Here is a 27,152-nt window from a genome sequence, read left to right as displayed (position 1 = left end):
TCTCAGCTGCAGAGGGCAGTGTCACTGGCCCTCATATGTGGGATCCGAACCGGGGCCCTCTGGCATCCCAAGCGAGTTCTTAACCATCGTGCCACTCGGCCGGCCCGACCATTAACTTTTTTTTTATTTTATTTTCTGAGATTCTGTTTTCTTAGTTATAATGCGTGGGTATTATAAAAGTATCTATCTTGGATTATTGTTGGAATTCACTCACATAATGATATAAATCACTTAGCAGCAATTAGCACATAGTAATGAGACAATAAATATAAGCATTGCTACTACTATTATTTAAGTGGATAGAGTCCTGGTCTATTAATAAATGAGAGGCGAGAGCTAGTTCTGGCTGATACATGCTCCTGAATTTTGTTTTGCTCTCTCTGTACAATGGTAGAGCGAAGGGGATGGGAGCAAATGATCTTTTAAGATTCCCTTTGTTCTTCTATGTGAAGACTTTGAGTCTCTAACATTCTAAGATTACATTGACTGTTGAAGCGTCTGTAAGTGCTTGTTTCAAGATTCTGAGGTTAAGATTCTATAACTGAGATTCTCTTTCTGGGATTCCAGGATCCCATGACTCACTCAAAATTCTATTGAAAGATTCCATTTGCATGGCATGAAAGCTCTTCTAAACCTGGCAGAAGTTAGCCTGACTAGCTCTTACTATTCTTGTGGGTTTCTCCTTAAATAATACTTCTTCAGAAATTCCTTCCAAATCCTTCCTCCAGTGCACTGTATACACCCCTTCCCATGTCTGTCCTATTATCCTGTTCTTTCCGATCATAACAGAGTCCTTATTGGTAATCAGATATTTGTATGATTTGGTTAATGTCTGTCTTTATGTCTCTATTGCTTGGTAAAGTAGGTTCTCAATAAATAGTTGATGAATGATAAATAAATGAATGATTGACTTCTACGAGTCAAAGATTCCATGAGTATTTAGTCCCAAGGTCTACTATTCCGGACCCTCCCTCCCACTCCACCCCTACCCTCCACCCCAGCCATCCTGAGGGCCAACACCCAGGAAGAGAATGAACTTTCCAATTCCTGGCTGTTTTTGGTCCCATCCCCTTTGCTCCCCACCCCTCCATTATTTGCCTCTTTGGGATCCCTTGGACTAGAGAGAAGGTTAGGCTGTGTCTCTGCTGTTGAAACCATCCTGGAGCAGTTCATTCATTCATCATTCAGCAAATGTTTGTCTAGTGTCCACAAAGTGCCAGGCCCTGTGCTAAGGGACTGGGACAAAGGGCGAGCAAAGCAGATCTGGTCCCCGTTTCCACAGCTCACACCTTAGAAGACCGGAGATGGACATTCATGACGTAATCACACAAATTCTCATAAAATTACAAACCATGAAAGTGCTGTGGGATGGAGAAGAATAGGGTGTTCTGAGAGTGTGCAACAGCCCACAATCTAGATCAAGGCCACAGCGGGGCGTTCTCCAGGGCCCTGAACTGGTCCCTTATGCCCATTATCTGGGACATCTGGATACTCACTGTCCTCGGGAAACCTCTCCCTGAGAAATGATCAGGGAGAACCTGGGTTCAAAGTGGTGATGTGCCAAGCTCCCCGCACTACCCTTGAGAGTACTGTATCCATCAGGCTGGAAGCTAAATCATCACATTTCAGAGCTCTTCCCCTCCTTGCAGGATTCGGTCACTGAAAAGAGAATCAAATCCCTGAAAGGCCAGAACGGTAGGTGTCCAGCACCCTCCTCGAACAGATGGAGAAGATGAGGCTGCTCAAGGTCACACAGTAAGTGGCAAAGTGAGAATGGGACCCCAAGTTCCCCAAGCTCCCCCTTCTCTGCTGCTTCCTATGCCCCACACTACCTCTGTCCTTCCAAGAATGACTGCTGAGTGGACGGAGAAAGAATCCTGTTTCAACCTCAAGCCAGGAGGGGGTTCTACCAGCTACAAGCACTAGTTAGTTAGGGTGCAGACAAAGCCCTGCAGGACAGGAAGGGGCGTAAGGCTACATTTGGAGGGATTTGCTCTGTGGTGTTTACTTAGGGCACAAACATACATGAGCGAAAATACATCCAGTGACATGTCCGGGTTGAATACCAGGCTTTCATTTAACAAATGTTTTCTTCAAGGAACTGTAGCTATTTGAATCTGGAAATGCTAGTTCTTGCTCCTTGCTGCTTTTTTTCCAATAGCAAAACATGAAAACAGCCTAAATTGAAACAAGCCATAGAATATTATATAGCACTTTAAAAACTCTAAAGGTCGGTCTACATAAGGGGCCAAGGAACATTGTTGAAATAAAAAAAAATAAGTAAAAACAAGAAAAATATATACAGTGTAAAACCATCTGAAGCTTCATCTATCATTTTTTTGAGAATGAATTCATTTACATATTATTTACTTAAAAAAATTTTTTAGAAAAAAAAATACATTTTAGAAGTACCATCCTTTAGAGCAAGGGTTGACAATGTTTTTCTGCAAAGACCCAGACAGGAAATATTTTAGCTCTGTGGGCCACATGTCACTGTCACAGCTACTCCATTCAGCTGTCATAGTGCAAAAACAGACCCAGAAAGCACTCATGAGAGTGTGTGGCTGCTTTCCAATATAACTTTATTTATGGACACTGAAATTTGAATTTCATATAATTTGCATGTGTCACCCAACATTTTTTAACCATTTAAAAATGTTAAAAACCATTTTTAGCTCATAGGTTTTGCAAAAGCCAGCCGCCAGAAGATTTGGCCCCAGAGGCAGTAGCCAAGCCCTGCTGTAAGTCTAGTTCAAGCCCCAGCTCCCTTCTAGCCATACTCACCTATTTGTCCTCAAATATCCCTGTCCTTCAGCTGCCCCCGCCCCCCCCCATGACCCTCCTATGACCTTCAATAGCTTCTGCCACTGCCTCCCAGTCTGTCTGCCCTTGGCGACCCTCTCTCCTGGCTGCAGGACTGTTTTTTCCTGACCGGGACTCTGAATAGCTCCATTCACCTTGGCAGGGAAACGCAGAGAAAGGAATTTTGTTTGGAGTCCTGAAGAAGCCAGGACTCAGGATTTTGATTTGCCTTTGAAATCAGGCCCCCTCCCCTCCCATTTCCAGGGGCCTCCCTCAGTCACTTCCCTGCTCACCCCCTGCCAGCCCCAACAGTCTCCCTTGAAGCCCCTGTCACCAGCCATATCACAGCCACATCAGCACTCAGCATCGTAGCTCCAGGTCGCTCACCATGGACCGCAGAGCCCTCTGTTTCCTGTCCTGTTGCCTGCTCATCTGTGTGATTTCAGGTATGGGCCTCTCCTTCCATCTCAGCAAACCTTTTACTCCCCTGGGACATCCTGAGGACCCCCCTACCTCCCAGCCCCAGCCCTGCTGCCTCTGCCTTTCCCACCCTGTTGAAAGCATGGGGGAAGGGAGTGAACACTGCAACCCTAGCACCAGTAGTCAGAGTTCTAAGCTCAAGTAGAGGACTACTCCCTGTCTGTGGCGCCCGTGGCGGGGTGCTGTCACCTCTGGGAACTAGCTTCCTCATCTGTACAATGACAAGGATGGACTGCATGATCTTTCAAGCCCTTTCCAGACCCAACAGGCCTCTCTGATCTGAAAGTCAGAGGCTATCATTAAGTCTAGTCATGATTTAGATTCAGGGGGTGGTTCAAGCATAGGGAACTCTGAAATCTGACAGAACAAAGCCTGGCTCCTCCACTGACTGGCAAGATTTAATGAAACGAAGTCTCTAAGACTCAGTGTATTCAGCAGTAAAGTGGCAATAATAGTAATCTCAAAATTATAGGGTGGTTTTGAGGATTAAATGATGTAATGTACATAAACATTTGGCCTGGAGTCAGTAAGTGGTGGCAATATTATTTTAATTTTAAAGACCCTGCTAACACCTGAACATATCAAGATTGTATAATTCTAAGAGTCTTGAGTGTTTATTTCTAGGTTCTTTGACTCTAAGAGCCTATGATTTTGCTCACAAAGGTCAACAGTTTGAGGGCTCCATCAGGCACAGCCTGAAAACTTTCTAGCCCAGAACCTGATAGAAGATAGATCCTTAGGGAAGGCTAATGCCCCAGGGAGACCCTCCCTCCATCTCCCTGCTTCCAGCCATCCCAGGAAGAGCCTGGGACTGGGATAATCTCTGCAAGAGAATGGCTGGGCTCAAAACAGGATTTAGACAGATATTACCCCAAACTTCCTCTTCCAGACGCTGGCCATTGGCGATATTCCCACTTGGTGCTGCTGTCAGGTGTTATTTAGGGACCTCAGGTGGAAAGGAAAGGGCAGGCACCCTCCTGGTCAGGCAGTAGCAGTTTAGCGAAGGGTTGATGGTTAAGATTGGAGGATTTATTTGTAGGAGGCTGGGGGATGCTGGAGGTGATGTGATCTCAGACATTTAGAACCTGGGCACTGAGAAGGAGCCTTGAGAGTCATCTGGTCCAGGATTTAAAGACTACACTCGGAGGCACTGTTTCTATTTCTGCCTGCCTTGGGGTGAGGGAGAGAAAAGGGAAGTGATTGAAAAGCTGGATGGGTGAGTTTCAGGCCTCTGTCCCTTTTAACCAAAACAACCCTATTATTATTTTCTATTGTTGGCCTTTCAGTATTTCAAGAGTGGGTTCTGTTATCTAGAATCTATTGATTGTGGTATTTTTGGGGGGGTGTTAACCAATTTTATTTCTAGATATTTAATTGGTTTGTTTTTAAATTTGAAAAATCTCTGGTTTAGTCCAACCTCTTCATTTTATAAATGTAAAAACTGAGACCCAGAGACAGCAAAATAATTAACACAAAGAGGTAGCATCAGACAGGATCCCTCTAATTTGATGACTTTGGACAAACTACATGACACTTAAGTTTCCTCATCTGTAAAATGGGGCTGTCAGTGAAAGCTTCCTGGTAGGGCTTTGTAAGTGTTAGATAAGATAATGAATGCATGGATAGCACTCTGCACAGTGCCAGGGCACCCAATAATTTTTAGTTATAATCATTATCATCATCATCGGGTCCTGAAATCAAACTTGACATCTTCCTTAAGTTTGCCTAGGTGCCTGACCTGTTGGCTTAACAAGCCCAGAAGCTCCAAAGCTGTAGACATCTTGTGATCGCTCCCAGAGAGCACCTTGCCACATGGTCCCACAACCCTCAGTCCTGGGAGTCGGAGCCTTTGCAAATGAAGATGGCTTTACAGCCACTCTGTAACCAGGGCTCCTGGTGGGCCCTGTCAGATCTGCCCGGAACAGCCCCAGCTCTGGGAGCCACTCGAATCCAACCCTCAGTCAGATTTCAACTCCAGACCAAATAGGATTCCAGGCCCCAAATCCAGAGACTGCCCCTAGCTAGCTGCTCTGACAGTAGCGTCTCAATTAGGGCAATCAAAGAGCCAGCAGTAGTCCTGGCCCCTTTCTTATCCTGCCCGCTGATTGGCTTGCTTCTGCTTCATGAAAAGCCTCCATCTACAGATGTTGGGCTATTAAAACATTATCTTTGTATTTAAAAAATACACTATTTGTGGCAAGCAGAATAATCTGCTCCCAAAGGTGTCCACATTCTAATCCCCAGAACCTTCCATGGCAAAGAGGAGTTAAGGCTGCAGGTGGAATTAAGGTTGCTAATCAGCCGACCTTAAAATTTTAGGGAGGGTATTCTGGATCATTCACCCAGTGTAATCACAAGCATCCTTAAAAGTAGAAGAGAGAGTCAGACAAGAGAGCCAGAACGAGACAGCACATGGGAAGACTTGGTCCAACATCGTGGGCTTTGAAGATGGAGAAATAGGGCCACTGCTAAGGAATAGGGGCAGCTTCTAGACACTGGAAAAGTCAAGGAACAGATTTTCCAAGAGCCTCCAGAAGGAAGGCAGCCCTCCTGACACCCTGATTTTAGCCCAGGGAGACCCACATCACACTTCTGACCCCTGGAAGTCTAAGATAATTAATTTGTGTTGCTTTTAGCCACTGAGTTTGTGGCAATCTGTTATAGCCACAATAGAAGTGATTACATTTTTTTGTGATGACAATTATTTATTGAGCTCCTATTATATGCCAGGCACTGTGCTTCCCATATATCATCTCATTTAGTATACATAATACAGGCATGCATACCTTGGAGCTATCGCACATTCGGTTCCAGAACACTGTAATAAAAACGAGTATCACAATACAGTGAGTTGTCATCCTTTTGGTGGTGGAGGGTTTTGCCTTCAGTTTGTAAAAAAGCAAAACAAAACAAAAACACAACGCTGGTGAAGCACAATACAGGGAAGCGCCATCAAATGAGGTGCACCTGTAATCCTGCAAGGCAGCTGCTCTTGTTCCCATTTTCTAAATGAAGAGAACATGGCTCAGGGAAATCAGGTGACTTGCCCAAGGTCACACAGCTGGTCTGTAGCAGAGCCAAGGCTGAAAGCCCAGCACCGCTGGCGTGGACGTCCCTGTCCCATCAGCTGGCTCAGGTTCACCACCCCTCCTCTGGATTGGCCTAGATACTGCCTTAGAGCGTCTTTGTTTCTAGCTGCCAGCATTCAGTGTTCTCTAGGTCACCATGTTAATACGTTGAGTGAGCCCAGCTGTTCTCTGAGGATTAGTTTCTCAACCTGTAAAAGGGGTTATAAATGCTCTCCAGATGCCTTCATGATTAAATTACAATGTGTGTGTCCTTCATTTTGTTGTGTTTTGTTTTTGCCCATTGGGTACGTGTATGTGTTGGTGATGGTGGTTGGAGGCCATAAAAAGGACAATTGCTAAACTCTACTGGGACCTTTTCTATTCCTGCTGCCCAAGCACTATTCCAGACCCCTTGTCCTGATTTCCCCCTGCCACCCCCACCAATGATGGGGAGGCCCAACGCTTTTGTAACATGATGGTTTAAGGAGATGTATCTGATGTTGCTTGTGAGGTAGCTTAGGAGCCAAAAGACTAGTTAGGTGGGAGCTACAACGATGGTCTGGAGGTGATCTGATCAGGGCTTGCACTGAGAGGTGTTAGCAGTGGGGACAGAGAGAAAAGGATGCTTCTGGGAACTAACTACTAGAAGGAAAAGAAAGAGCTTCAGGACTTGGTGCAAATAGTACAACCTTCTCTGTATGAAGAGAAGATTTGGGGCTGGGGTGGCCGGCAGGCATATGAAATGATTCCACTTCCTCTTCCACAAGGAAGAAACATTAGATCAGTTGGTAAAAGTTGAAGATAGTGGGTTAATATCTGCGAGGACTTTCTAGCAGTCAGAGCCATGTGGCACTGAGATACTCCTCTGGTGGAATTACCATCGGCTCTGGAGTCAGACTGACCTGGGTTAGAGTTCAAGGTCTCCTACTCCCTAGCACTGTATCTTGGGGAGGTTAGCCTCTGTGAGCATCAAGTTCCTCACCTGTAAAAGCAGAATAATTCTTACTTAGCAGCCATTAAGAGGATGAAATAAGAAAATACATGTAACGGGGCTCGTAGTGTTCCACAAACACTGTAGGCTCCATCCATGGTAGCTATTGGTATTATTAAACACTGAGCTGGCTCCTCATCCGTAGGCATATCTAAGTTCAGGTTAAGCGACCTCTTTTGAAGCATGCTTTAGAAGGTGTTGAAATATTGGTGGTGACTTGGTTAATAAAATGTGTAAGTTCCCTTCCATGGCCCACCAGTAGTTCCACTCCTAAAAAGTTCATTCTGAGGAAGTAATCTGAGTAAAGTTTCATGCACAAGATGATTATTGCAAAATTATTTATTTTGACTAAGAATGTGAAAAATCCAAATACCCAAGTGAAAAATAAATGATACACCCCTACCATGAAATACTATGCAAGTCATTAAAAATGTTGATGCACGTGTGTTTGACATGGAACGATAATCACAACACATTACTAAATGAAAATACAGATTATTAAAATATGTATTATACTGTTTCATTTCATTTTTTTAAACAAAAGAGGTATTTAAAATATTTGCATTAAAATAGCCTTAGGAAAATATGCTTCAAGTATTCATAGTGGTTATCTCTAGATAGTAAGTTTTGGGGCAAATTTAATCCTTTTTCTTGGTTTGTATTTTATAATTTTTCTCTAAAGAGTGATACTTACTTGTGTAGTAGTAACAGGCGTACAAGGTCCTAACAGAGCTCAGAGGTTCTGTCAACTGCTGGGATGAAGAAAGGACAGAATTTGAGGTGAATGGAGAAGGCTGGTGACCCCAGACCCATCCTGTCTCCCCTGCAGCTGAGATCCAGGAGCATGGCAGAACTCCAAAGGCTCAGAAAAAGAGGGGCCTCAAAACAGCCAGACCTGGTGAGGTGAAGCCCTCAGGAGCCCCAAGCGGGAGAAAACCCAAATCGGACCAGAGCCAGAAGCCTCTGCAGAAGAAGACGCCTTCGGTGGTTGCAACCCCCGGTCCCCCGGCCTCCTCCATCCTGACCCAGGTGTTAGGGCGGGGCCACTTCCAGAAGGTGGAGGACTCTCTGAGCCTACGTGCTGGGGAGCCCCTGGAGCTGCGCTGCCGGGGGAAGGTGGTCCATTGGAGGGTGCCTGTATACCTGGAAGAGGAGGGCGAGGGACGCCTGAGGTACGGGGTGGAGAGCTCCCGGAACAGCCTGAATGGGTCCAGGGCTGGTTCAGGGGAGGTTGGGCAGCAGTTTATAAGCACTTTCACAGCTTTTATAGGGATTAAAATGGCCCAGAACCCACACTGGCCATCCCGTTATATACAACAATAGGCACCCAAAAGAAACAGTAAGATGGGCTCCCAAGACCCATCAGATGCATAGTGGTTTTACGGAATGGGAGACAAAAGGCTTCCCGAAATCCTGGGATGTCTTTTCTGGAGCCAGCAAATAGTGCCTGTAAGGTGGCAAAAAGAGGATGACTGTCCAACCTACCTGTGCTTGGATGTCAGGCTGGAGGCCACCCTTCTGTCAGGGGAGCCATCAAAGGGAAGCCAGACATGAAGGGAAAGTTGGCCCCACAAGCATGGCCCGCCAGAGTCCAGAAGAAAATCAGGCAGAAGTTGGGATATAAAATTGGGTTCAGAAGATTTGTCTACTTTCTCTCAATTCAGCCACTTAAAGTGAAATTCCCTGGGACTCTGCCTCCTTCGGCAGGTGGAGGTGCTTCAAGGGCATTTGTTAGCCTGAACAAAGAGCCAAGGAGCACCGAGTGGTTTGGGGGACTCCACTTGCAATGTCTGGGCAAGGTCAATGGGAAGTAGATGGACCAATGAGAAATTGCTCAGGAGGCCAGTGGCATAGGCGAGCCAATCAGAAACTGTGGGTGGGGCCAGTACAAATGCTGACAGCTCCACCAGGGAAGCCGGGAAGACTTGGTAGGTGGGGCGATGAAAGTTGATGGGGAGGTTGGTCCACCGACCAGATGCTGCCACTGTGTGCCTCAGGCCATCCCCGTCTCCTGCCCGCCCCGGCCCACCCCTACTGACTTTCTTTCAGAATCAAGCACTTCAGCCAGCACAGTCGGTTACAGCTGGTGAACTCCACGGGCGCGGACACAGGGGAATACAGCTGCTGGACTCGGCACTGCCAGGACGCCCAGTGCTCGGAAGGCGAGGACCACCAGGGAAAGACCTTCATCTTCTTCACAGGTGCCCGGGGAGTCAGGGTCTGGGAAAGTCTTCCAAACATAATTGTCTTCCGTCTTTCCCTTTAGTCCCATTTTGAAAATGAGGGAATTGCCGTCGCTGTTCTTCAAGATCCTTCTTGTGACATTCTGGGATTCTATGGCTAATGCCACGTAGAACTGAAAAGCCAGAGTCCAGCTTTGTTCAACAGAGGGAATAGATGACTCTTCTAGACTCAGCAGTGTCCCCCTGACTCAAATCCAACCACAGTGGTAATGATCACCCAGTCTAGAGGTTGTGAGCCCGGTATTAGCCTTGCCCGTTAAAAGCACAGATTCCTGGGCCCCATGCCTGTTAAGTCTGGAACCCTGGAATGCCAACAAATCCTGGTGATTTTGTCTTCGGGAAGCTCTGGGAAGCAGCAGCCAGTGCTTCCCAACTCTGGTTGCCCATTAGGGTCACCTGTGGTGCTTTAAAACTACCGATGCCTGCCCCACTCCCCAAGTTCTGATTTACTTAGTTGTGGGGTGGTGGCCAGGAATTGGTTATGTTAAAAGTACCTCAAGTGATTGTAACGTTCAACCAAAGTTAACCATTGCATTTGCCTAACTCTAGAGCCACTTCATCTAATATAGAAGCCACTGAACCCATGTGGCTATTTAAATCTAAATTAATTTAAATGAAATAAAGTTTAAAAATTTCAGCTCCGCAGTTGCACGAGCCACATTTGAAGTGCCTGATAGCCACATATGGCTAGTGGTTACATATGAGACAACACATATGAAGAACATTTCCATCATGACAGAAAGTTCTATCCGACAGCACTGCTCTAGAAAGCTGGTCCCCAGGTAATTCCTACTCACTGCACCATTGTGCACCCAGGACTCTGACCTGAGACTGTCAGTGAAAGTACCTTGAAAGAGTTTGATGAATGTTTGCCTCCCACAGGCCTTGGGCCTCAGATCCAGTATCCCATTTGCTTCTTATCAGCTCGGCAAAGTAGGCCCGAATAGGATTATTGCTCCTACCTGACATATAAGAAGAACCAAGCCTCAGAGGAAAATAAATGCTTTGCTTAAGATCCCATAGCTAGTGGGTGGCAGGATTGGGAATCAAACCAGAAACCATGACTTCTAGTTCAGTACTTCCTCTAATACTTTTCACATAGAAGGACCCTCAGAGATCAAGCCATCTGAACCCCCCGTCATTGTACATACGAAGACACCAAAGACCATGGAGGAAAAGAGATTTAAGATGCACAGCAAGCTAATGACAAAGTCGGAACTGGTCTTCAGTCCCCTGTCCAGGACCCCTTACCAGAAAGGAAAGAGCATGGAGAATGGAGATGGGCAGGGAAAGTGGGACTTCAAGTCCCTGTGATGGACTTCCTGCTCATGGGTGGTGGTAGAGCACCAGGAAACAAATCTGCTCCAAGCTCATTCTTTTCTCTCCCTCCTTCCTTCCCAGACCCAGAAGAGCTCTTTGTCCCCACAGAGAATTATTATGAGGTGGTGCAGTTACGCAGCCATCAACCAGTCCTGCTCCCCTGCCAGGTGACCAACCCCCTGGCCCAGGTGACGCTGCATCGGGAGTTCCCCCCGGAGGAGATCCCAGTGGATGGGACAGACATCTCCTTTGATGTGAAGAAGGGCTTCACCATCCACCGGCCCCGAGCTTCCTTGGCTGGTTCCCTCTTCTGCTTGGCCAGCCTAGGTGGCATGAGACAAATCTCTACCAAGTACATGCTGATCTACATCAACTGTGCGTGAGCCTAGGGCTCTGAGCGGGCAGGGCAGGGGAGGATATGGGGAGAGATGCCTCCTTTGGGAACCTCAGGATTATGGAGCTCTAAACAAACAACCACCTTTCAACAACACTTCATGTATTCAACCATCTTTTCCAGAGAGCCAGGCAAACAGCTATTGAGTTAGCTTGCATCAGTTCAGCCTGTCTACCCACTCATTCTCAATCAAGTCACATTATTCCATGCATCAATCCTCCCTCAAATCAACCATTCCATTCACCCACCCTCCATCAGATCAACTGTTCCATCATCTACCCATCCTCTATTAATTCATATACCCATTCACACATCCTCCTATCAATTCAACCACCTCAACCCTTCATCCTCTATCAATTCAACCACCTCAACTCTTCATCCTGTATGAATTTAACCATGTCACCCATTCCATTCAATCATTCTAACAATCAATTCAACATGTTTGTCCCTATGTCTCTCCCATCTTCTCCATGGCAGACCCATCTTCGTCCCCCAAACCCACCATCCAAGCTTCAGCAACATCAGTCCAACTGGGAGACAACTTCAGTGTGACCTGCACAGTTCTGAGCGAGCCGGAGATTGCTGTGGACTTCCGTTGGGAATATCCGGGGCAGAAGGTAAGCAGAGGGCAGAAGGTAAGCAGAGGGTAAGAAGAGGCTGTGAGTGTGTGTGCATGTGGTGGTGGTGTGTTGGGGCAGGGGCGTAGGAGTGAAGGATTAGGATGACGGCCAGGAGCCATCACAGTCAAATGGAACAAACTACTGCTTGACTGGAAATCCGATGAACCTGGATTCCAGCCTCAATTTTGATACTGCTTCTCTGAATGACCTTGGGCAAGTCGCTTCCCTTTTCTGGGCCTCAGTTTCCCCATCTGTCAAATAGAGCTACTTCTCAGGTCACTGTATAAAAATGTATAATTTGTTCCTTTGTTAATTTATCCAGTAATGATTGAGGACCCACCACATGCCAGACACTACTAGGTGCTGAGACTACAATGAAGAGTCAATGAGAGAGATAGCTTCTGCTCTCTGCAAACTTAGTCTAAATGGGGAGGAGGAAGTGGAAAGTGAACAAACATGATTTTTAGTTTGATGTAGTCTCATTCATTTCTTTCTTTTACTTCCCTTGCCTTTGGGGTCAAGTTCACAGAAACCCCTCTGAGACAAAGGTCCATAAGTTTAGTGCCTGTGCTTTCTTCTATTTTATTGTTTCAGGTCTTATATTCAAGTCTTTAATCCATTTGAATTAATTTTGTGTATGGTATAAGATAGCTATCTAATTTCATTCTTTCCAATTTTCCCAGCACCATTTTATTGAAAAGACTTTTCTTTCTCCATTGTATGTTTTTGGCTCCTTTGTTGAAAATTACCTGCCCATATACATGTGTGCTTATTTCTGTTCCATTGGTCTGTTTTTCTGCCAATACCATATTGTTTTGATTATTATAGATTTATAGTATAGTTTGAAGTCAGGGAGTGTGATACCTCCAGCTTTGTTCTTTTTTCTCAGGATTGCTTTGGCTATTCAGGTTGGTTTGTGGTTCTATACAAATTTGAGGATCTTTTTTTCCATTTTTTTGTGAAAAAATGTCATTCGTATTTTAATTTTCATTTATCTCTGTATCTTTTTTTTTTTTAAAAGATTTTTATTGGGGATTTGGGGGATGGGAACAGTGCTGGGGAATTGGGGGAAGGGGAACAGATAAGTTGCTGTCGTTTTGTTCTTCAGTCTAGTTGTGGAGGACGTCGTTTCACTGGCCTATGTTGGTATTATCATTGCGCTCTTCCCAGGTGAGGCAGTTGCTCACCGGCCACTGGACGGCCGCTCACGGCGGCTCTTGGCAGCTCACGAAAGCTCATGCCAGCTGCCAGCCAGCCCCACTGCAGCCTATGCCATCACCGGCAACTCACAGCAGCCCAGCTCCAGGTCGAGCTGTTGTTCACCATCTTAGCTGTAGAGGGCAGTGTCACTGGCCCTCATGTGGGATCCAAACTGGGGCCCTACTGCTCAGAGCTGGCGTCTCAAGCCAGTTGTTAACCAACGCGCCACTCGGCCGGCCCTTAACATTTCTTGTAATGCAGGCCTTGTGGTGGCAAATTTTTTCAGCTTTTGTTTGAGAAAGCCTTTATTTTTCCTCCATATATAAAAGATAACTTTGCTAGATATATAATTCAATCCAATATATTGAAAGAGGCTCACCTCTTTCAATATTTTGAATATTTCCTTCCACTCTCTCCTGTCTTGTTTCTATTGAGAAATATGATGATACTCTAATGGGATTTCCTTTGTAAGTTAGTCTTTTTTCCTCTGGCTGCCTTGAGAATTCTTTCTTTGTCATTTTTAATTTTAATTTTATTGGGGAACAGCCACGGTCATTGGTTACACATTGCTCTCATACTATAATGGCATAGCTGACTCCTTATGGAGGGCACAGCTCACAGTGGCCCATGTGGGGATCTAACTGGCAACCTTAGTGTTATCAGCATCGCTTTCTAACCAACTGAGCTAACCGGTCACCCCCTGTCATTGATTTTTAAAAGTTTGAATAAAATGTATCTCAGAGATCTTTTTCTGTTGATATAATTAGATGTCTCCTCTATTTTAAAATCCTGTTATTTCCATAGGCTTGGGAAGTTCTCATCAATGATTTCTTTGAATAAGCTCTCTGTTCCCTTCTTCTTCTCTTCTCCTGCTGGTATACCTGTTATCCTTAGTTTGCTCTTTCTGATGTAGTCAGATAGTTCTCCTAGAGCTCTTTCATTTTTTCTTTTCTTAGTTCTCTCTCTTCTTCCTCCAGGTTGTTCCTGGATTTCTATCTTTGAGCTCACTAATTCTCTCTTCCCTCTGATCTGTTGTATTTCCGTGCTTTCTAGTGCATTCCTCATCACATTTATGGAGTTCTTCAGCTCCAAAACTTGTTTGGTTCTTTTTTGTAGTTTCAGTCTCTTTGGTAAAGTATTCCTTTTGTTCATTAATTTTATTCCTGAGCTCATTTAAGTGCTTTCCTGAGTGTCCTTGAATATCACTGAGTTTCTTCATAACTGAAATCTTGAATTATCTGTCATTTAAATCAGTCTTCCGGGACTTTGAGTTTGGTTTCTGGAGACTTTTTATTTTCTTTCTGTGCTCCCGAGTTACCTTGGGTGTTCATGCTATTTGATGGATTGTTTCTCTGCCTGCACATTTGAGGTAGTGAACTCTTTTATTGTTTAGATAGTGTTTTGCCCCCAACAAATCAGCACATTGATAGGTAGTGTACTTTCTTTTGTTTTCCAGTAGATGGTGTTATGCCACATGTTTTCTCTTGTGGTCACCATTTGCATCTCTGGGCTCACAGTGGGCTCACAGTGGAGTGGTGTCACCTTGGTTGGGAAAATGCCACATACCTAGTCGAATGGTGGGTGACCCCTCTGTCACCAGCTTGCCTTGGTTACAAGGCATGACCACTGAGGTGGGGAACTCTTGTGGGAGGTGGGGAACTGCTTTTGTGAGTTCCCAGAGCTACTTCCTTTTTACTAACGTCTACTGGCCCCACGGTTTTTGGAGGCATCTCCACTGCCTCTACCAGGCTCTGCCAGGACAGGTAGGTCATGGGAGGCAAGTTTGTGATCTCGTGGCTCCACGTCCCTGCCAGCAATGACTGTTGGCACTGTGTTGTTTAAGCTTCCCGGCCACTTTTACCTGGCCCTGCCACAATGGGGAGAAGGGGAGATGCCTTTTCCCAGAGGGAAACTTCTTCTGCTCCTCTTACCCTCCAGGCCCTAGTGTGAAGGCTGAAGCCCAAATTCTCTACCATGATTGCTGGAGCCACAGTGGGCACCCAACTGCATCTGCAGCCACCATCTCTGTCTTTCCCCCATCCTGCCTCCCCTCCTTGTTCCAATACACCCACCTTCAGATGTCCCAATGCGTGAATCTTTCAGGCGTGTTTGTGTGTCAAGCAGGGGAGCCTTTGTTGAATTATAGTTGTACAATTTGTAAATTTAAGGGGAGAAATAAAGGTGCCCTGTCACTCAGCCATGATGGAGACATCACTTTAGGAATTCTTAAAAGGGCTTCCTGGAAGAGCTGGAATTTGACATGAGCCTTGGAGGGAGGGCTGGACCCAGCAAAAATGTGATGAAAGTGAGCCCCTAGAGGCCTTAGGATGTAGAAACAGTGTGTGTGTGTGTGTGTGTGTGTGTGTGTGTGTGTGTGTGTGTGTGTGTGTGTGTGTGTTGGGGTGGGGGGGTGTCATTCTCTCACTTGTCAAAAGTAAAAGCTGAGACCCAAAAGGGGAAATAACATGCAAATGGTTGGGAGACAATGGCTTCACTGTGCCAGCAGCTCCCCAAACATGTTCTTTGGAATGGCAGAATACCAAAACATCCTTCCCCACTAAAAAAAGTGTTTTTTGAAAAACACTGCTTCTTATAACCATAACATGCCTTGGAGATTCAAAGCTCACCTGACAGACTCAGTGGTCTGAGTCTCCCCAACTTAACTTTGTTCGACTCAGTGTTTCCCAATTTTGATAATGGACCTCCAACTTCCCCACCCTTGGAAGAGGGAATACCCATTAATGTCCCCACAGAACCAGAGTGCCACAACACCCACACTGGGAGGTGCTGCTCGAGGCTAAGTTATCTCCCACATCTCCATGAGTAGGGGAGGAGACCTCAGCTTCTCTCCAGGGACTTGAGAAGCTTCACGTTTTCCACAAAGTACCTGGCCTTTCAGGTGCTCTGACACTGAGGTATGATCTTGGGCAAGTCACTTTCCCTTTACCTGAAGGACACATGGTGCCTCTTACCTGCCCACTGGTGCCCAAGTCAGAGACAGCATCTGGGGCAGCTGACAGACAGTTATCTTTTGTCCCTGCAGCTGGGCCGACCCCCCTACATCAGCGAGTGGGCCGACGTGGTACGCCGAAAGGGCCAGGTACAGCAGGAGGCAGGAAGCACCCTGTATGTGGAAGAGGCCCGGGCTGGGGATGCTGGCGTCTACATCTGCCGTGCCACCAACCTTCAGGGCACTGGGACTGCCACCACCCGTGTCCGTGTGACCCGAAACCCTGGTGTCTCTCCTGCCCCTTCCTAGCTCCCTCCTCGGCTGCAGGCATCTGGGCGTGGAGGAGTGGGCAGCAGTGGGTGTAGGTAACTGTGTGAACGCTGGTGTTTTTTATGCCAAGGAGGTGCCCTCGCAGGGCAGGAATAACCTTAGCCTTCACCCCTTACACTCTCCAATCCCTGTTTTCACCCCTCACTTCAACTTCACTGCCTCATTCCAAGCCCTGACCTGTTCTGACAGCCAGCCTTTTCTCCAACCTCCTGAGGCTGGGCAAATCTAGGGCCAGTGGGGCACCAGTACCCAAGGAGGGAGCCCAGAACCACTGTGAGTCACCCAGGCCCCTGGACTTATTCCTCAAAGATGCCTGCCTTTAGCAGAGGTCATCATGAAGACCCACCTCCACCCTCTCCCAGGAAAACACAGAGGCCAAGTAAAAATGATACTGTGCATTCTATTTGGTTTCCATAGCTTGTCTGCCCCAGGATGAGATTATGACCACAGTTTATCTCCTTTCATCCATCACAGGCTACATGAGGGAAACCCTGTTCCCCACAACTTGTCCCTTCTCCAGCTCAGCCCCTCCAATTAAAACAATGCTTTCTAAAGGGCATTCTGCAGCCTGAAGTGCTGGGTTTGGGGTAGAAACTTGGTCAAAGAAGTTTAGAAATGCTGAATACTTTGCTTCCTTCTTGGGAATTTGCAATGTATGTTAGCATATTAAAGGTTCTGAGAAGTCCTGCAGTTTGCAGATCCATTTAATTTGATTGAATCTAGAGTTTCTCAACTTATTTGGCCACTGATTCTTTTCTTGGTTGTGCCTACTAATGTGCAATGATCTAGTGTATCCTACACAGGCTTTGGGAAAAGTTATGTGAAGAAGTATGTCTGTCCTTCACTCCTGAGCTGCCCTAGTCTCCTGGAGTACCTGTTTATCCATGACAAAGATGCAGCTCTGTAGTCCCCTAGCCCTGCTGAACTCCCAGAACTAGAAATGGATGAAGAAGGCAGTCTGGGACGATGGTGGAGACTGACTTTTCCTGCGTGCTGGCCCAGGGCTGGGGGCTGGAGCTTGGGGTGCCTGAGGCAAGGTCCTTCAGTAAGTTTGATCTCAGTCTGATCTGCCACTGAAATGGGGTAAGAACCTGCTTCAAGGATCTCATGCAGATCAGAGGAGGGAGGTGTCTGTGAAAGCATTTAATTAAAATGCTCTATGCAGGGGAAAGTTATTATTACGGCCTCCTGCTGACCTGAAGCTTCTTGAAAAGAATCTTAACTTCACAGATGTCAGGGCTGGACAGACCTGCTGAGGTGAGTTACTCCAGCCACCCCTTCACACTGATGGGAAGCGGAGGGCCAGGTTCTAGGGACCTGGGATCAGGGGTATTAGAAGGAGTGAAGGTGGGGAGCAGGAGAGAAAACAAGACTGGAAATGGGCGGGGGCCAGAGAGAGGAAGGAGGAGAAAGACTGTCACAGATGTGATCTTCCCAGAGCCTGGGGAGAAAGAAAAAGCACAAGACCTCGATGACGGATGAGGTCCCAGTCCCGGCTTTGTGAGTCCTACTCCCCACCTCGGGTTTTCTCATCTGTTCAGGGGTGAGGTTCTAGCCCTGGCTGTGGAGTGGACTCAGACTCACTAGGTGGCCCCAGTGGCACTGAGACTAAGGGACCAGGAGGGCTGAGGAGTGAGCTTTGCCTGGTCAAGGAGGAGGGGCTCTGGCCATTACCCCTGGGCCAACCAGACTAGGGGACAAAGAGCAGCGGCATGCGAATGCCCTGCCTTGGCTGGGTTGGCCCCTGGCACTGCCAGCCCCAAGGGCCTCGTGAGCCCCTCCCAGCCGCTCGCTTTTCCCAGTTGATTCACAGGGTTTGGCCCACTTCCTCCCATCCCCCAGCTCCATGTCTGACCTTCACACAATCCTAGAATGGGACACTATAGTAACTCAAGAGTCATTTGTTCAGTTCCCGCAACTGTGTAAGAGGACCAGTAAACTGAGGCTGAGAGAAGGCCAAGGCAGAAGTGGGGACATCTAGGAGTAAGTTTATGAGCTGGCAGCAAAGCTGACAAGGTAGGACCAGGAGGTTGTGTCTTCTTTGTCAGGTGGCCAAAGCAGCACAGGCTCCCCCTGGGAAAAGCCTCAGAACTCCCCGATTTGAAGAGAGAGAGGGGGGAGGAAGAAAAAGGCTCCTTTTGCTGTATTCCCTGGGCCAACTCAAGGGAAGGCACTCCTCGGGGCCTCCAAAGCCCCATGGGTAGTTTCATGTGACCTAAGCCCCCAGGGCTCACGGGCACACACTCTGGCTCCTGTCTCACTCCGGCCCTCATGGCCTCCTGGGAGAAGAACGAGAGGCTCTTGCTGTCTTCTCTCGAAAGTCCTGGAGAGGGAGCTGTGAGCACAGATGTCATGGCTGCCCAGGCCCTGAGCCTATGTGGCCAAGAAGGAGACTTCGGTAGGGGTGACTGAGGCCAGGGGGAAGGCGGAGGAGGCATCAGCCCCAAGGACCCGGTACAGCAGTTCCTCCTTCTCCTGCTGGAGCTGTCGCCTTAACTGCGACTCCTTCTCCAGGGCCTCGCGGGCAAGAAGCAGGTCCTCCGAGAGCTGCCTGTGGATGCAGACAGGGGCCAGGGTTGCCTCTCAGGGTCTCTAGTGACTACAGAGAGCAACCCAGCCTCTAGGGCGTCTTCCTTAGGCGGGCCACCAGCCTGCTCAAGGGTCCCCACCATCCCATCTTGCCCCGTCAAATGCAAGAAGTGATTCACTCTGTTGACCAAGGAGCATGGTCCTCACAGGCAGGTTGCTCCAGGTTCAAATCTGCCCTGTCACCTAGCCATGGAATCTTGGACAAGTTCTTTCCTCTTGTCGAATTTCAGTTTCCTCATTTGTAAAATGGGGATGAGAATAACAGGACTCAGCTCTTAAAGTAATTATGAGATTTAGATGAGAGCATATGTAAAGTATTCAATAGATTCTGTCTGACACATGATATGAGCTCTCATTTACGAAGCCCTTAGAACTGGATCATTTATATTCATTCATTCATTCATTCATTCAGCCTCTTGAGCTATACGTTTCCTGTTCCCTCTTCCCAGATTGGGCTTTCCCATGGAGCCTACTCAGCCAGGATGGGGACAAACAGATACGAACTGGGGCCTTTGATTTAGGTTTCCAGGCAGAGCTGGTTCCGAGGGATACCCAACTCCCAAGACAGTGTGGGCCGACCTGTCAATCCATTACCCCCAGGCTTCTCTGAGACTCAACTGCAGATTTTGGCCAAAAGGGTGGGGACAGGAGGAAAGGAGGCAGAGGGACAGCTACCTTGACAGAGCCACCTGGTTACGGCCTCGGACATGGAGGTCCTCGTTCTCCTGTTGGAGGGTGGTGATCTTCTCTTCCAACATCAGGTTTTTTTCTTTCTGTAACAAATCAGAATGAGCTCAGAAAGCCAGCCAACTCACATGGCGCAATGCATGCCCTCACCTCCCTCGTATCTGTGGTCACTGAAAACACTGATTTATTCTAGACCAAATGTTGCATTTCATGGAGCAATAAGATTACTTAAAACAAAACAAAACAAAAAAACCAAGGGGTGAACAGAGGACTGCCAACTTTTAATTTTCCCACATGAGAATGTTAAAAAATGAATACAGCCACTATCATCTAATATCTCCATTAGTTCAAAAGAGAAAGGCTATTCTTTGTTCTCCAAAAGTCAAAAGGATATAACACATATAAACAAAATTAAGTGTGTCTGTTATGCTATGCCACCAAAATGGTTGAACAAAGTTTATAGGGAACATTTGAGATGGTCTGATTAAAATATAGGCTGTGTGGCACTCACAGGACCAGGGAGACTTCTTGCAGAGCAACATAATCTCTGTTCAGACTCAGCCCTAGGTTTCCAGGGCCTCCCTTCTCCTGGAGACAAAGCCATCTGTGTCCTCAATGCCTGCCACTCCCCAGGCCTGTTCTTGCTGACTCCGGCCTCCCATATCTGTCTGATTTTTCAGCCTTCCTCAGCCCCTGCCTGACATGTGACCTCTGCCAGCCCCTCCTGAGTAGCCAGGCTACCTGCCCTGGTGTCACCCAAGTTACAGCAACATGAGTAGCCAAGAAAATTACAGGATCCTGATGACAAAGAGCCACTGCTTGACCCAGACTGGCCACAGACTAACCTCAGTGGTCTCAAGGGCCAGCATGGGCGGCAGGTCAAAGCTGGTGGGAGCCTCATCAATGCTTCCACCCTCTGTACACTTTATAGAGGAAATGCCCAGAAAGCAGAAGCCTGAGGCTGCGCCCCCAGCCACTGCCCACTGCGTACCACTGTTTCCATAAGGATCAGCCGCTTGTCTAGCTCATGAATACGTTCATTCTTCATCTCGATGACAAAGTGCAAGCTCTCCAGCTCCTGCTCCCAGAACTGGCTGGGGCTCCCATAATCCTAGACAGGGACATAGAGTGACTTCATTAGACCAGCAGGCAGAGGGGTGCACACTACATCTCTCCTCCCCATTCTGCCTCCGATTTACATTTTCATTTACTGAAGTCATCTCCCCTTCTTGGCCCATGGAAAGTGCTTAATATACTTTATCTCCTTCTATCCAAGTAACACCCCTGAGGCATCACAGATGAGGAAACCTTGGCTCAGTCGGGTTAAGTCGCTTGTGCTAAGTGGTAGGTTTGCAACTAGTTCTCTCTGAATTCAGAGCCTGAGCACTTTACTATCCCATATGCTTCTCTTTGAGCCTTCCTTTCCCCCTCAGTGACATGGGGACCCTGTTTCTTCTAGTCCCTTGTGAAGGTAAGGGTGTCAGGTCTGCGCCCTGTCCTTGAAGAGGGACTGGTCTTTCTGGTTGCCCAGAACCTGACCTCCCTGGAGATTCCAGAAGGAAAGGCCCCCAGGTGTACTGCCACCTGCCTGGATGTGCTTCTTATAGTCTCGGCTCAGAATGGACTCCTCTACTCTCTTCATCTTGGCCTGGAAGGCCTCCAGCTGTGAGGTCAGTCCATCAATGGTCTCCTAGAGAAGGGGACAGGAAAGAGATGATCAAAGCCTGGTTTGTAAAGGCTGTAGGTGGACTTTACGTCCCAGAGAGGGGTCAATTTTGGATTCTTCAGTCTGTTTTTGCTCTGAGCTAAACAACAATGCAGGCTTAAACCACTTCAACGAGTGCTTGAAACATGCTAGTCCCACCCCTTGTTCTAAAGCCTTTAATAACTCTTCAATAGTCTTGGGCACAATGTCCTGGGATTCAGGGCTGTTGTTAGCTTGGCATTCAAAGTACATCCAAACTGGGCTCCATACGCTCTCCCAGTCTCATCTCTCACTGCTCCCCTCTACACACCTTCTCCTGCAGCCAAATATCCCATCACTCCTCCAACTTCAAGGTGCATCCTTGTCTCCATGGTTTCCCCTGCTAAGAATTTCGTCTACCCCAACCTTGCCCATTACCTTTAGGATAGAGTGAAACCCCTTAGTGTGGCTTACCGGCTCCCCACATTGTAGCCCTTGCCTACCTCTCTAGCCTCTCTAGCTCTCTCTCCCACTCATACTCTATACCCCAGGCACCTTGGATGTCTTTCAGTTCCACAGGTATTCCATATTTCCCCCCTTCCCTCCATGACTTTAAACACTCAGTTTGTTTGTTTTTTTCTTTTGCCTAAGGCATCCTTCTTACCCTTCTTTATCTGAAGAATTCCAATTCATCCTTCAGGCTCTGGCTTAGCGCTCACTCCCTTTGGGAACCCCTGACCAGACAAATTGGGTCAGATGTCTTCTTTCATGCTCTCTGTGCATCCACCCACCAGCCAGATCACACTGTGGCACCCGGCCCACGAAGTCTCTAAGATCCTCCCAATAGTCCTTGGAAAGCTAGACCAGCCCTGATCTCAAACCAAGTCCTCTTGAGCTCATAGCCTGGCTGCCACACCAAGGGGCCTATATACATGGCAGACAATCATCACTGTCCCTCACACCTAGGTAGGGGCCATCATCTTTGACTGTTTTGGGGCTCCGTGCTTTCCTACAGGTGCTCCTCTACTCTCACAGAGACTGTCATGGCCTAACTCCTCTCACCTGCAGGACCATCTTGGCCTCTTGGAAGGAATGAGTAAGGGCTTCTTTCTCCTGCTCATACGAGGCCCGGAGGTCTGTAGGGAAAGGAGACCTCTGTGAGTTCAGACACCCAGACACTTCACCTTAAAGCCTTCTGGCAGACCCCATGAGGGCCAGAGAGCGCAGGTGACCACCTGGGGCTCATACGGACCAGGTGTCTGGAAATCCTCCTATTCATCCTTCTAGCTCATGGGCTTGGCCCTGTGCCAGAAATACAGTAGCTATTTAATAAAAGGTCATGGAAATGGAAACAAATTATATCCTGGGAGGAACTGTGAACCCTACCAGATTGTGGGTACTACCCACACCACGCTGAGGCTAAGATCCAAAGGTCTCGCAGCAAGCTTGTTCATCTTAAACCACAGCATGATATGAAAAATGCATAGGGCCAGTGTTTTGTAAGCTGGGTGAGACAAGTTATGAAATCATCAAATCATTAGCTGTCAAACCATGGCACAAAACTGCAGTAAGGTCATTAGCTTTGGGGCCAGGAAGTCTACCTGGTCCTGATTCTACTTCTTCGAAACTGAGAAACTTTGAAGAGATCACTTGAAATATCTAGAAATCCTGTTACCTCAACTGTGAAATGGGTCAATAAGCCTGGCCTCGTTGTCTCTAAGGGCAAGAAAAGGACATGTGAGGGTTTTCCAGGCTGGGCAGTACTATGTAGAGCTGGACTTATTATTCCCCAAATCAATACAGTTATATTTTCTATCCCACCTCCTCTACAAAGTGCCTTCTGGAAAATTTCAACCTTGTCTCAACTGAAAGAAGATAACACAGAAATGACCAATCAGGGGTGGGATGGGAAATAGGATAGAGAGGACAGAAAAGTTTAATACAGCCACAGGGCCAGGTACACAAGGGGCCTGTGTCAGGGTGGGCAGTGACACAGAGAAAAGAATGTTCAGTAATAGAAATGTGATAGAGGGTCGGCCGAGTGGCGCGATGGTTAAGAACTGGCTTGGGACGCCAGAGGGCCCCAGTTCGGATCCCACATATGAGGGCCAGTGACACTGCCCTCTACAGCTAAGATGCTGAACAACAGCTCAACCTGGAGCTGGGCTTCCGTGAATCGCGGTCGATGGTGTAGGCTGCAGCCCCTGTGGCAGTGGGTTGCCATGGGCTACCGTGTGTAGCCAGCAGCCAGCAGCCAGTGTGAGAGGCCAGCAGCAGCCATGAGCGGACATCCAGAAGCCGGCGACTGATCTGCCTCACCCGGGAAGAGCGCAATGATGGTGCCAACTTGGGCCAGTGAAGCAACGTCCTCCACAACTAGACTGAAGAACAAAACGACAGCAACTTGTCTGTTCCCCTCCCCTCAATTCCCCAGCACTGTTCCCATCCCCCAATTCCCTGATTTAAAAAAACCAAAAAAACAAAAAACAATAAATGAAGTTAAAAAGTCACTGAATGGGCTCAATAGCAGAAGAGAGATGACATAGGAAAGGGCTAATGAAGTTGAAGACAAAGCAATAGAAATTATTCAAACTGAACAACAAAGAGAAAATATTGGAAAAAAATGAACAGAGCCTCAGAAACCTTTAAGACAATCCCAAAGTGTATAACATTTGTGTCATCAGGGTCTCAGAAAGAGAAGAGAAAGAGTGCAGTGTAGAAAAACTATTTGAAGAAAGAATGGTTCCCAAACCTGGCAAAACATAAACCTATAAAGATGCTCACTGAACTCCAAACAAGTAAACCCAAAGGAATTCAGACCCAGACACATCATTGTTGAAAACTAATAACAAAGAAAAAATCTGGAATGAAACCAGAGAAAAATAGTGTATTACTTACTTAGAGGAAACAAGAGTTTGAACGACTGGATTTCTCATTAGAAACCTTGGTGACTAGAAGGAATAAGAACATTTTAAAACTGCTGAAATAAAAGGACTGTAAATCCAGAATCCTATATCCAGTGAAAATATCCTTCAGGAAAGACGGTGGAATAAAGACATTCTCAGATACGGGAACACTAAAAGAATTCATCACCAGGAGACCTGCTCTAAAAAATATTGCTCAAGGACATTCTTCAGACAGAAGGTAATTGATACCAGATGTAAACTTGAAACTTCAGGAATACAGGAGGAGAAACACAACTGGTAAATACCTGGGTGACTATAATAGACTATTCTTCTTCCCTTGAGCTGTTTGAAATATGATTGACGGTTAAAAGCAAAAATTATAACATTGGGTATTCAATGTATGTAGATGTAAGACATAAGACAAGTACAAGAAAAAGGAGAGAGGACAGACAGACCTCTATGATGGTAAGGTTTCTACATTCTACTTGAAGTGGTAAAATATTAACTTAAGTAGACTGTTACATACATTGTAATTCTTAGAAAAATCAGTGGAGAGAGAGAGAGAGAGAGAGAGAGAGAGAGAGAGAGAGAGAGAGAATAGGTAACTTAAAAAAGAATACTAAAAATGTTCAAATAGTCCAAAAGAAAGCAGGAAAGCAAAAATAGAGGATAAAAAAAACAGAACAGATAAAAAGCAAATACCAAAATGACAGACCTAAATTCAATCATATCGATAACAACATTAAATTACATTATCTAAACACACCAAATAACAGACTATATCTGAACGGACCGAAAAAAACCCAAACCAACGAACTATGTGCTATTTACAAGTAACCCACTTTAAATATATGTCATTTAAAAGTAAAAGGGTGGAAAATCAAAATTAATCAAAAGAAAGCTGTAGTGGCTATCTTATTTTCAGATGAAGTACACTTAAGAATAAGGGAGATTATCAGGGATGAAGTACGTTACATAACAATAAAGGGGTCAATTCTCCAAGAAGACATCCCAATCCTAAGTGTTGATACTCCTAACAATGGTTCTTCAAATCATATGAAGGAAAAACTGAAAACGGAAAGGAGAAATAGACAAATACATAATTATAGTTGAAAACTTCCACACTCCTCAGTATTCAATAGAAAAAACAAGCAGAAAATCAGTAAGAATATAACAGTGCTGAGTTAGACCATCACCTAACTGGATTTAATTGATTCACTTATAAAGTACTCAGTCCAACAATAGCAGAATACACATTCTTTTCAAGTGCACATGAAACATTCACAAGATAGATCATATCCTGAGTCATAAAACAAACCTTAACAAATTACGAAAGCAGCGAAATATAAACTATGTTCTCTAATCATAATGGAATCAAACTGGAAATCAGTAACAAAAAGAGAACTGGAAACTCTCCCACCATTTAGCAGGAAATATACTTCCAAATATTCAATGAGCCAAAGAGGAAGTCTCAAGGGAAATTAGAAAATATTTTGAACTGGACAAAAATAAAAATACAAAATGCCAATTTGTGGAATGCAGATAATGCTGTGCTAGGGGGAAATTTATGGCACTAAGTGCTTATATTAGAAAAGGAGAAAGGTCTCAAATCCATAATCTAGGCTCCTTGTTTAAGAAATAAATAATAATAATAATAATAATAATAATAATAATAATAAAGATCTAACTAAGCATAAAACAAGTAAGCAGACGGAAGGAAATAAAAATAACAGAAATCAATGAGATTGAAAAATGGAAAAAAAATGAATAAAACCAAAAGCTCATTCTTTGAAAGGATGAATAAAATTGATAAACCTCAAGCAAGACTGACAATGAGAACCAGAGAACACACAAATTACCAGAGGGAATATCACTACAGGCACAAAAGAAATTTAGAACAGTATTAAGGGACTACTACAAACAATTCTATGCACATAAACTTGACAACTTAGAGAAAATGTACCCATTCCTGAAAAACTACAAACTACCAACACTCACCCATGGTAAAATACATTAACTGGACATTCCTATAACTATGAAAAACTTTGAATTTATAGTTAAACACTTTCTGGAAAAGAAATAGCCAAGCACAGATGATTTCCTTGCAAATTCTACTAAACATTTAAAAATGATATAATACCAATTCTATACCCTTCCAGAAACAGAAGAGGAGAGGACATTTTTTAACTCATTTCACGAGGCAAGCTTTATCCTGATACTAAACCAGATACAGGATACAAGAAAACTACAGACCAACATCCCTCATGAAAACACACAAAAATGTTCAGTAAAATATTAGCAAATCAAATTCAGCAATATATGAAAAAAAATAATGTGCCATGACTAAGTGGGGCTTATGCCAGGAATGCGAAGCTAGGAATGCAATATTTGAAAACTCAAATCAATATAATCCACCATATTAACAGCCTGAAGAAGAAAAACCTCATCATTATATGAATCATAGGTCTAAATGTAAAACTGAAAACTAAAAATTTTAGAAGACAACATAGGAGACAATCTCTGTTACCTGGGGTTCAGCAAAGAGTTTTGATATGACACCAAAGCATAATCAATAAAAGAAAAAATAATAAATTGGAATTTATCAAAATGAAAAGCTTTGCTTTGTGAAGGACACTGTTAAGAGAATGAACAAACACCCCACTGACTAGGAGAAAATAATTGCAAATACAAAGGACTTGTATTAAAAAATAAAATAAAATAAAGATCTCTCTGGGCCGGCCAAGTGGTGCGTTGTTTAAGAGCTGGCTTGGGATGCCACAGGGCCCCAGTTCAGATCCCACATATGAGGGCCAGTGACGCTGCCCTCTACAGCTAAGATGCTGAACAACAGCTCAACCTGGAGCTGGGCTGCCGTGATTCGCCGGCGA

General features: G+C 45.8%; 2 protein-coding genes across 2 annotated transcripts in view; one reads left to right on the top strand and one right to left on the bottom strand.

Moving 5' to 3' along the window:
- LOC109373452 (platelet-derived growth factor receptor-like protein) overlaps positions 1 to 17,083 on the top strand; it is a 39,686-nt gene extending 22,603 nt beyond the window's left edge. Inside the window, exons 2-9 of the mRNA XM_019627247.1 lie at positions 1,650 to 1,755; positions 2,676 to 2,741; positions 3,067 to 3,248; positions 8,171 to 8,513; positions 9,391 to 9,542; positions 10,986 to 11,279; positions 11,776 to 11,915; positions 16,162 to 17,083. Of these exons, the coding sequence (XP_019482792.1) occupies positions 3,191 to 3,248; positions 8,171 to 8,513; positions 9,391 to 9,542; positions 10,986 to 11,279; positions 11,776 to 11,915; positions 16,162 to 16,377 (1,203 nt within the window). The 5' untranslated portion in view covers positions 1,650 to 1,755; positions 2,676 to 2,741; positions 3,067 to 3,190 and the 3' untranslated portion in view covers positions 16,378 to 17,083. The remainder of the gene's footprint in view (positions 1 to 1,649; positions 1,756 to 2,675; positions 2,742 to 3,066; positions 3,249 to 8,170; positions 8,514 to 9,390; positions 9,543 to 10,985; positions 11,280 to 11,775; positions 11,916 to 16,161) is intronic.
- Positions 16,779 to 27,152, bottom strand: part of CCDC69 (coiled-coil domain containing 69) — a 46,269-nt gene continuing 35,895 nt past the window's right edge. Inside the window, exons 6-10 of the mRNA XM_019627248.1 lie at positions 22,421 to 22,494; positions 21,263 to 21,364; positions 20,666 to 20,785; positions 19,663 to 19,760; positions 16,779 to 18,949 (exon numbers count right to left, since the gene is read on the bottom strand). Coding sequence (XP_019482793.1) covers positions 18,772 to 18,949; positions 19,663 to 19,760; positions 20,666 to 20,785; positions 21,263 to 21,364; positions 22,421 to 22,494 — 572 coding nt within the window. The 3' untranslated portion in view covers positions 16,779 to 18,771. The remainder of the gene's footprint in view (positions 18,950 to 19,662; positions 19,761 to 20,665; positions 20,786 to 21,262; positions 21,365 to 22,420; positions 22,495 to 27,152) is intronic.

The sequence above is a fragment of the Hipposideros armiger genome, unplaced genomic scaffold, assembly GCF_001890085.2.
Source record: "Hipposideros armiger isolate ML-2016 unplaced genomic scaffold, ASM189008v1 scaffold_725, whole genome shotgun sequence".
NCBI lineage: Eukaryota > Metazoa > Chordata > Mammalia > Chiroptera > Hipposideridae > Hipposideros > Hipposideros armiger.
The sequence above is the reverse complement of the archived record's forward strand: the minus strand, read 5'-3'. Positions and strand labels throughout refer to the sequence as shown.